We start from the raw sequence: 10400 nt of genomic DNA, 5'->3' as shown, positions 1-10400 counted from the left end.
ACACCGGCGGTGTGTCTTTTCTGCTCATGTTGTAATTCAGTCTTGTGCTGTCGCTGTGTAGTGATGGGTATAGCGCGCATGCAATCGTCATTTCTAATATCTGAATTCATTGCCGCATATAACAGTTTCAGCTGTCGCTTTATCTGATCATTGTCCACTTCTTTTCTCTCTGTTACACTTACGCTGCCTTTGTGTGGGAGTTCATTAAGGGGGAGGGGTGGGGGTGGGGGGGGCTTTTCTTTTCTTTTTCTTGTTCTTCCTGTTCCTGTTCCTGTTCTTGTTCCTGTTCTTGTTCCTGTTCTTGTTCTTCTTCTTTTTCTTCTTCTCCTTCTTTATAAACTCAAGCTCCAAAGTTAAGCAACCTTTTATTAAAACAATATGCACGTGTATTTGCCTTGTTTCATAATGAGCGTTATCTTAAGTATCTATCCAAAGCGTGTCTATCTGTTTTAGTTGGGGTACGAAAATGTGTGCAAACTTGTTTTAACAGAGTTTAGCTGTCAGTCGTCACTTGGTAACCTTTCAAATTCACTTCTTGCCGACTTTGCACGCATTGCGTTCTTGCTATACTCAGTTAGAAGGAGCAAAAGACACACACCTACACACCAAACGCCTGAGGCAAGTGTCAGGAAGAAAATACTTACAACAGTAACAGACAGACAGAAATACTACTTTCAGGCGCATACGTCATTCTCCCACAATAAATACCAGAACGACACAAGAAAAAAGTATAGAGCTGTTTGTAATTATTGCTCACATACTTTTTAACACACGTACACATATACTCAAAACTGTTCTGCGATCACATTTACGAACAAAGGAAGACCCACAGAGTACTACATAAGTGAAACTGAAAGTTTTACCACAGTAGCCATGCCAACACGGTGACTTCTTGGCGTGGTGTAGGTTCGTGAAGCCGTCAGTTACGCGTTCACGCTGCCCCATAGTCATCATTGGAAGCGAAGCCCAGCGATGTCCTCTGCTTCTTTCGTCTTGAACTCCTGCGTCTGCTTCGAACGACGCTCTTGCGAAAGATGATGTGCTCGACACACCGGCAGCAGATGGAAAGGCTCCTGCAAGGGATTAAATATTCTGTCGGTATCTTTATAGGTTGCACACACAACAATAGATGAATTTCGAAAATAACTCCGTCGGGTTTGTATTTGTTTGTTTGTTTGTTTGCTTAACGCCCAGCCGACCACGAAGGGCCATATCAGGGCGGTGCTGCTTTGACATATAACGTGCGCCACACACAAGACAGAAGTCGCAGCACAGTCTTCATGTCTCACCAAAGAGTGTATCCCTACGGAAAGAGGGAGCACTTCGGCCTAAAAGGGATGCCAGACCTTCCCGGATTCCAGCCCGCCGTCCCAGCACTGACCGAGTAAAACTTTCTCACTGGCACCTCGGAAGCATTGGCAAGCAAGGCAAAAGCTAACTAATGTGCAGCTTCTAATGGTTATCATTCTCGAAAAAAAAAGATTCCGTTTTTTGTCTTTTCATGGGGATGCAGATTGTACTGTTCGCCTTATTTTATCAATTATTAAATCTATAATTGAAATGTATAAATGAATGTTAGAGGAATACGGTTTGTCTTGTATCACACCAAACCAGCGCAATTTCGTTGTGGTTTTGAGCACTGAAGAGGTTAACACTGAGAGACTGAGACGGCAACCAGAACTAGACACAGAGATATAGATTGAAAGAGAGAGAGAGAGAGAGAGAGAGAGAGAGAGAGAGAGAGAGAGAGAGAGAGAGAGAGAGAGAGAGAGAGAGTGAGAGAGAGAGAGTGAGAGAGAGAGAGAGAGAGAGAGAGAGAGAGAGAGAGAGAGAGAGAGAGAGAGAGAGAGAGAGAACTGATTTTTATTGCTGTAAAGAATGTGTAGAGAACTGACAAATCCCATTACTTTCAATAGATTCACTATAATAATATGTTCATAAAGCAAATGTATGAAGATAAGTCCATGTGTGAGGTTTTTTTTGCTGTTTGTATCTCTTCAAATACTGCATGAGCGCCTGTAAAATAGTTTTCACATGCCGGAAACAGTACGACCAGTCTGTTATCTTCACATAAACAAATATAAGTCTTTTTGATAGTTATCTTAGCAGCCGAAAACAAAAACAGTCCGTCACTCTTCTATTCCTCCTTGCTCCGGGGCAACGTTTACTCGGTCAAGCCCATATGCGTAACGCTATTATACGGGCGGGGCCGGCAGCTGGCTTCACTATCGCGAGTGATGCAAAGAAGGCAGTGCTCCCTCTTTCCGTAGGGATACACTCGTTGGTCTCACCCAGTCACATTATTCTGACACCGGACCAACCAGTCCTAGCACTAACCCCATACTGCCAGACGCCAGGCAGAGCAGCCACTAGATTGCCAATTTTAAAGTCTTAGGTATGACACGGCCGGGGTTCGAACCCACGACCTCCCGATCAGTCACGGGGCGGACGCCTTACCACTAGGCCAACCGTGCCGGTCGGGTTTGTATGGGTTGTGGGAGAGTTACCTGTCTTGCAAAACCTCCGACAAACAAAGGATGGACCAATCACAAGCGAGAGGTCTGTGCCCGGGGAAACACGTACTTGCCGACACTCGATCCCCTCGCTAGTGATTGGTTCCTCTTTTGTTTGTCGGAGGTTTTGCAAGAAAGGTAACTCTTCCACAACGCCTTCAAACCCGAAAGAGTTATTTCCAAAAGTCGTGTATTCCCTCGTCCTACTTACATTTCACAATCAACAACATACGCTCGACTTGTATTTAGAATAGTGCCGTCAACAACGATATATCAAGGTCACACCCGCCTTTATCCGAATGAATGATCTACAAGTTCAGTGACAATAACCATTCAGAATATCCAATTTAACAATACGCACAACTGTGAACGCATGTTTGGTTTTGATTATCTGATGGAGGAAGTAGATATCAGAACAGTATTAGTTATGGCCGCCATTTGCATTTTATATTTCCCGTAAATATCTACTTCCTCTGAGAGATAATCGACACTAAACATACGTACACTGCTACCTAAAGATGTAGACCAATAATTGCTGTAACACTGCCCTCCTCACTGCCAGGTAGGTTCCAATTACTTCATTCATTAGTGTCTATCACGTGTTTGATCCAGTTATACACCGTAAGCCTATATCAGAGGAACGTGTATATATGCTTAAGAACACAACGGTACCAAAATCACCGGCACAGTTGGCCTAGTGGTAAGGCGTCCGCCCCGTGATCGGGAGGTCGTGGGTTCGAACCCCGGCCGGGTCATACCTAAGACTTTAAAATTGGCAATCTAGTGGCTGCTCCGCCTGGCGTCTGGCATTATGGGGTTAGTGCTAGGACTGGTTGGTCCGGTGTCAGAATAATGTGACTGGGTGAGACATGAAGCCTGTGCTGCCACTTCTGTCTTGTGTGTGGCGCACGTTATATGTCAAAGCAGCACCGCCCTGATATGGCCCTTCCCCAGCTAGCAAGCTTTCGTCGGCCGACTGACGATTTCAGTCGGGTGACGTCGTCATATGTCGTGTGTCGTCGTCCGTTGTCGCGCCGATACCGTTTGACTGTGTGTAAAACTCGGCAAATGTACGTAATAAACCCCGACATCGGCCCGACGCAATGTTGCTGTCGATAAAATTATGCAGAGTTACGGGAGATAACAAATTGATGATCATTATTTTAACATTTGTTACGTCCCCTGTTCAAGCGTCGGTCCAGCAACGGCGTGACATTATGAGACTGACCATGCAAATGCGAAACTAAATTATTCATATTTGTTGACTTTTTCACATAGGAGTAGGATAATTAATTGTAAGTTTTATTTGCATATTTGCAATCAAATACAGCATGAGCTCAAATCATGAGTTTTACATTTTAAAAATACGCCATCATTTACTTGAAATATTCAAATAGCTTTCCTTACGGTAAACAAGATTGAGTGTGAAAATGGCTGCTGCTTTCCCGCGTGAGCGAATTTTATTTGTTTTCTTAGTTCAAGTTAATATCGAAAGAAGAGACATTCTTGGGAATGTTGGACAGCACATTGATGATATGTTATCCGAGACGAATGTCGCCTCGGGATCTCAATCTGAGTGCTGGTCCCAGTGCCACGTGGTGGCGGTGAGAATAGTTGTGTAGCCAGTGAGTCAGGCTCTTGGCAATGACAATCAGATTCAGACGTCAACTCGAGGACAACCGACGGATGGAGCGAGTAAGTGATTTCGGTTTTTTTGGCTCTCAATGTTAGTTTTGCTGTTACAGTGAGGGGGGGGGGGGGGGAGTACATACTGCTGTATCTTATTCTGTATATGTAGATGTAGGTGTGTTTTGTCCTGTTACAGTGGGGGAGGGGGGTGTTGTACATACTGCTGTAAATATAGATGTAGGTGTGTTTTGTCTTGTTACAGTGGGGGGGGGGGGGTGTGTACATACTGCTGTAGATGTATGTGTGTATTGTCCTGTTACAGGGGGGGGGGGTAACATACTTCTGTAGCTGTAGGGGGAGGGGGGGTACATACTGCTGTAGCTGTTAGTGATTTTTGCACTGTTACACTTGGGGGGGGGGGGGGGGGTGTACATACTGATGTAGCTGTAGGTGTGACGTGTATTGCATTGTAACACTTGGGGGGGGGGGGTGTACATACTGATCTATCTGTAGCTGAGTGTGTGTTTTGCACTGTTACACACTTGGGGGGGGGGGGGTGTACATACTAACTGCTGAATCTGTAGCTGTATGTGTGTTCTGCACAGTGACACTGGGGGGGGGGGGGGGAGGGGGTTGTACATACTGCTGAATCTGTAGCTGTAGGTGTGTTTTGTACTGTTACACTTGGGGGGGGGGGGTGCATACTGATGTATATGCTTGGCGCTGGTGGACAATATTCACTTTTTTGGCCAAAAACACACTTTTTTTGCCAAAAACGTACATTATTGGCCAAAAAGTGTGTTTTTGGCCAAAAACATGTTTTGGCCAAAACTTTTAAGTGCAAAGTTTTGGCCAAAAAAATATTTGGCCAAATCTAAAACATTTGGCCAAATCTTCACTTTTTTGGCCAAATGTTTTAGATTTGGCCAAATATTTTTTTGGCCAAAACTTTTGCATTGAAAGTTTTGGTCAAAAAATAGTTTTGGCCAAAACTTCATTTTTTGGCCAAATCTTTGAGTACCCCTTGGCGCTGATGGACAATATTCATTTTTTTGGCCAAAAACGCCAGTTTTGGCCAAAAAAGCAAAGTTTTGGCCAAAAAAGTATAGTTTTGGCCCAAAACGCCAGTTTTGGCCAAAAACGCCAGTTTTGGCCAAAACCGCCAGTTTTGGCCAAAAAATTATAGTTTTGGCCAAAAAAGTGAAAATTGTCCACCAGCGCCAAGCTGCTTGGCGCTGGTGGACAATATTCACTTTTTTGGCCCAAAACACACTTTTTTGGCCAAAACTGGCGGTTTTGGCCAAAAAAGCAAAGATACGACGCGGGTGTTGGCCCGACTAACTTTTGCAAAGAGGCAAAGAGGCGGCCGACAGGCGGCCGAACACCTGTACTATGGCGGCACGCATCCGGTCCGATGTTAATCGGCCCGATGGCTTGTTGGACCTGCGGGCCGACATCGTCCCGATGTCTTCCCGCTGAAATCGATATCTTCCCGATGTCGGCATAAGGTGTCGGGCCGCAGGTCCAACAAGTCATCGGGCCGATTAACATCGGACCGGATGCGTGCCGCCATAGTACAGGTGTTCGGCCGCCTGTCGGCCGCCTCGTTGCCTCTTTGCAAAAGTTAGTCGGGCCAACACCCGCGTCGTATGTTTTGACGTCACCGGCCCGACTTTTTGAAGGGTGTTCGGCCGATTATCGGCCGCTAATGTCTTGCTGGCTGGGTCGTGGTCGGCTGGGCGTTAAGCAAACAAACAAACAAACAAACAACGGTACCAAAATCAAGAGTTTTGGTCAAGAAACAAAGACGCACGAAGCAATTATAAACTGTGACTGTCGTACGTAACAGCTTAGTTTACCTGCACCTTACAATCATAAAAGACTTATATTAGTGTACAGTGACTGCTAATGCAAGATAGCTGAAATTCTGAACTGCTGAACTGCCAATAATTGTCTATTCTCATCTATAAAGCGAGGAACATCAAGAAGAAGAACAAGAACAAAAAACTTGACTAAATGTAAAAACGAAGAAAGTAAAATCTTACCTGTATGTTACAATTGTGGCCACGTACACTGATTTAATGCGAATGCTGACACGGGTCATCATAGTTCTAAAACTAGCAATAATGATCGATCCCAGCACACCAGATGGCTGAACTGCTGAACTGCTGAACTGCTGAACTGCCAATAATTGTCATTTCTTATCTATAAGGCGAGGAAGATCAAGAAGACGAACAAGAAACTGAAACGACGTAAGTACAATCACTTGTATGTTACAATTGCGGCCACAAACTGATTTAATGAGCATGGCGACACGGTTACCGTTCGTCATAGTTCTAAAACTAGCAATAATCATCACACAGATATCTCTCATGGGTGTTGATGAATCCGTTCAAAGAATAGATGACTCACCATAAAATGGGTCGAAAAGGGAGACGGTAATTGTACAAATCAGGTATAAAAAGACCAGCCGGCCACACGCTCATCAGAGACTCGATTTTCCCTCTCACCATCTACAAGCCAACCATGGTTCCGGGGTGTCTGAAAACATCGTGCGGTCTGCCTACCTTCTGCCTTGCAGTCATCGCCTTCCTAGCGGTGGTGAGTAAAACTGTACTTCCGAAAGTTTCAATGTCGTTAACAGGAACCACCTTTAAACGCTTAGGAGCTACTCTGGGCACAATAAGTAAAGGATATTTGTCAGGGGTATAGCCCAGATGTCAAACAGCAGTGTTTTGGTCAGAAACCTACGTGTATTTGAAGATCTGCCTGTCTTTAGCCCCAAAATCGGTTTCTTAGATTTGAGCGCTATTTGGGTATGATGTCACAGGTCCCTGACCACGCCTACCCTCAAAAATGGCGTTTTTTGACGGCATAATTCACTTTCAACCGTCCAAACGGTGACTTAAAATGAACGATAATTTACGTACAATGTTTACATCAGAAATGTTGCTTGGTGTCTTACCTAACAGGACATACACATTTAGTTTATATCCGTCGCGCAGTTAGGCTGATCTAGCGCTTGAACGAGAGCAACCGCAATCCTGGAAAACGGCAAGAAATCCTGGTTTTTGATGGTGTTTTTGCTGGGTAGCTGCAGTTGATATGCAATTAATCTGTAACCACACGTAGCAGCCTCTCCGAATTTCACAGAACGATGACAAAGACCCTCTTCTGTATTCGTTCCAGTGCTTAGAGCAAACAGAACCTGAGAATGGACGTTGTAACGGTTTTCCGTTAAAATTGTGTAAACGTTCGTAACGCACCAGCGACAAAAGAGACATGCATGCAACGTTGTATACTCAGCAAGGGATATCTCTGAAGCGTCTAATTCAACCAATGTGACCCCCCGGCTGGCTTCGACCCGGTTGCTAACTTGCTTGTGCACATTAATCCAAGTCGACTTGGCTTGCATAATATTATTTTCTGTCTGGGTTTTTACCTGCTACTTTCATTTCTCCGGCTCCGACAATCAACATTGTAAAAATATAACACGATAACAATAACATTTACTCACCAGAAACATTGATAATCAAACATGAACACGAACCATGGGCCGGTTTCGACACAAGATCTTCGTCAGCAAATAAAACAAAAGGCGCGATAACAAAAAGAGAAAGATGAAACTCAGCAAAGAAAGAGACAGACAATACGCGGGTTAGGGGGAGTCCCATATTGGTTGGGACGAGAAAGAATTTACCCGATGCTCCTCAGCAGTCGTAAGAGGCGACTAACCGATTCTGTTTCTCCTTTTACCCTTGTTAAGTGTTTCTTGTGTAGAATATAGGCAATTTTTGTGAAGATGTTAGTCAAGCAGTATGTAAGAAATGTTAAGTCGTTTGTACTGGAAACTTGCATTCTCCCAGTAAGGTAATATATTGTACTACGTTGCAAGCCCCTGGAGCAAATTTTTGATTAGTGCTTTTGTGAACAAGAAACAATTGACAAGTGGCTCTATCCCATCTCCCCCCTTCCCCCGTCGCGATATAACCTTCGTGGTTGAAAACGACGTAAAAACACCAATTAAAGAAAGATTATAAAAATGGTGAAAGCGTACCTCTATTTTATTCCACAGACGGCGACGGCAGGTCAAAAGCCCCACATTCTTCACGTGGAAGTAGCGGATGCCGGGTGGAGCGACGTGGGGTGGAACTCTCCGGAGTTCAAAACACCCTACCTGGACAGACTTAGAGGTCAAGGGGTGGCACTACCCCACTTTTACAGCCAGCCCACAGGAACAGCCTCCCGCATAGCTCTGCTAACGGGTAGATACCCGTACACGATCGGCTACAAAAGCATCAAGGGCATGTACTTTCCGTAAGGCGTATGGATGGATGGATGGATTGGTGGGTGGATGGGCGGGTGTGTGTGTGTGTGTGTGTGTGTGTGTGTGTGTGTGTGTGTGTGTGTGTGTGTGTGTATGTGTGTGTGTGTGTGTATTTGTGTGTGTGAATGTGTGTGTGTGTGTATTTGTGTTTGTGAATGTGTGTGTGTGTGTGTGGGGGGGGGTGTGTGTGTGTGTTTGTGAATGTGTGTGTGTGTGTATGTGTGTTTGTGAATGTGTGTGTGTGTGTGTGTGTTTGTGAATGTGTGTGTGTGTGTTTGTGAATGTGTGTGTGTGTGTGTGTGTGTGCGTTTTTGTGTTTGTGAATGTGTGTGTGTGTGTGTGTGTGTGTGTGTGTGTGTGTGTGTGTGTGTGTGTGTGTGTGTGTGTGTTTGCCATGATAAGTTGGACTTTTTCATTAATTATTTTCCACCAACTGTTCATGTTTTGTATGTGACAAAGTTGTAGGGATGGTCTTATCTCGTGTAAAAGTATGTCCAGAACTGAAACAGTGAGGCGACAAGGTGGAACGGACCTTTAATAATAGGAACTCATGACCCTATCTGCCATCTTTACATTTCAGCTACAGTAACTTCTCCCTGCCACTGGAGTATAAGCTACTCCCCAAGTATCTTCAGGACAGAGGCTACTCTACTCACCTGTCTGGAACCTGGGACATGGGCTTCTGCAGCGAGGACTATCTACCCCAGCGTCGAGGGTTTGAAACCTTCTATGGGTCGCTGAAAGGCTTTCTGGATCATTACAATCACACGTCCGTTGGGCTGAGCGCGGGTTATGATTTCTGGTGTGTACACAGTGGAAGCACCCTTTTAAGATACCTCTTCGCCTCCTAAACTTTAGAGCGTCTTCAGGCAAAGCTTTTACAGGCCATAGCTGTAAAGTACACCTTTCAACCAGTGTAAACCTTCCTGTAATCCAGTATGTCTGTGCAAAGGCTAACCTTAATCATATAAGATGTTTGCTTGGCGTGTTGGCAGACCAGCTTTTGTTTTGGTCCGAGGGGGCCATATCGTCTTTTGTTTCATCTTTATTGACACATGCCGAATGCCACCGGCACGGTTGGCCTAGTGGTAAGGCGTCCGCCCCGTGATCGGGAGGTCGTGGGTTCGAACCCCGGCCGGGTCATACCAAAGACTTTAAAATTGGCAATCTAGTGGCTGCTCCGCCTGGCGTCTGGCATTATGGGGTTAGTGCTAGGACTGGTTGGTCCGGTGTCAGAATAATGTGACTGGGTGAGACATGAAGCCTGTGCTGCGACTTCTGTCTTGTGTGTGGCGCACGTTATATGTCAAAGCAGCACCGCCCTGATATGGCCCTTCGTGGTCGGCTGGGCGTTAAGCAAACAAACAAACAAAAATGCCGAATGCCGAGGTTGATAAAGATGTAACGAAAGGCGATATGCTGTTTATATATAATATATAATTATTATAATAATATATAATTATATATATTATAATTATAATATTATAATTATATATTATAATTATATATATATATATATAATAACAAATACCCAGGACCAACAAACAAATGCAGGTCTGACCACAAGCAACCAAACAAAGTTGTTGTCATCATGTTGGTAGTGCAAAAGAACGCACAATCCCCCATAGGGAGCCTGATTTTGAGAATGCAATCATAATTGAACATATAACGTTCCAGTCTAAAAATGCACAGAGCTGCCACCATATTTGCGAAGTCAGTCACTTTTTAGCATGTACCTTTTCTTTAGTGTTTCCCCCTTTCTGTTGCGCAATGTGGGATTGCACAGCTTGGTTGCAAAATGACCATGAGTCGTCGCAGTAATTTTCAACAGTGATTGGGTCTTTGAGAGTAAATATTTACAGTCGTTGTCCTCAGAAGCACGAATCCTAAGCCGCGATGGTTCCACAAATCAAACAAACAGCCTGATAGTG

The 10400-nt window shown here is 44.6% G+C and overlaps 1 protein-coding gene across 1 annotated transcript in view; it reads left to right on the top strand.

Annotated features, from left to right (window-relative positions):
* Positions 1-6598: 6598 nt before the first annotated feature.
* The window catches only part of LOC138973094 (arylsulfatase I-like), an 8614-nt gene continuing 4812 nt past the window's right edge, over positions 6599-10400 (top strand). The window contains exons 1-3 of the mRNA XM_070345754.1: positions 6599-6743; positions 8218-8459; positions 9050-9271. Coding sequence (XP_070201855.1) covers positions 6669-6743; positions 8218-8459; positions 9050-9271 — 539 coding nt within the window. The 5' untranslated portion in view covers positions 6599-6668. The remainder of the gene's footprint in view (positions 6744-8217; positions 8460-9049; positions 9272-10400) is intronic.

The sequence above is a fragment of the Littorina saxatilis genome, linkage group LG8, assembly GCF_037325665.1.
Source record: "Littorina saxatilis isolate snail1 linkage group LG8, US_GU_Lsax_2.0, whole genome shotgun sequence".
In the NCBI taxonomy this organism is placed as follows: domain Eukaryota; kingdom Metazoa; phylum Mollusca; class Gastropoda; order Littorinimorpha; family Littorinidae; genus Littorina; species Littorina saxatilis.
This window is presented reverse-complemented; position numbering and strand designations above follow the sequence as displayed.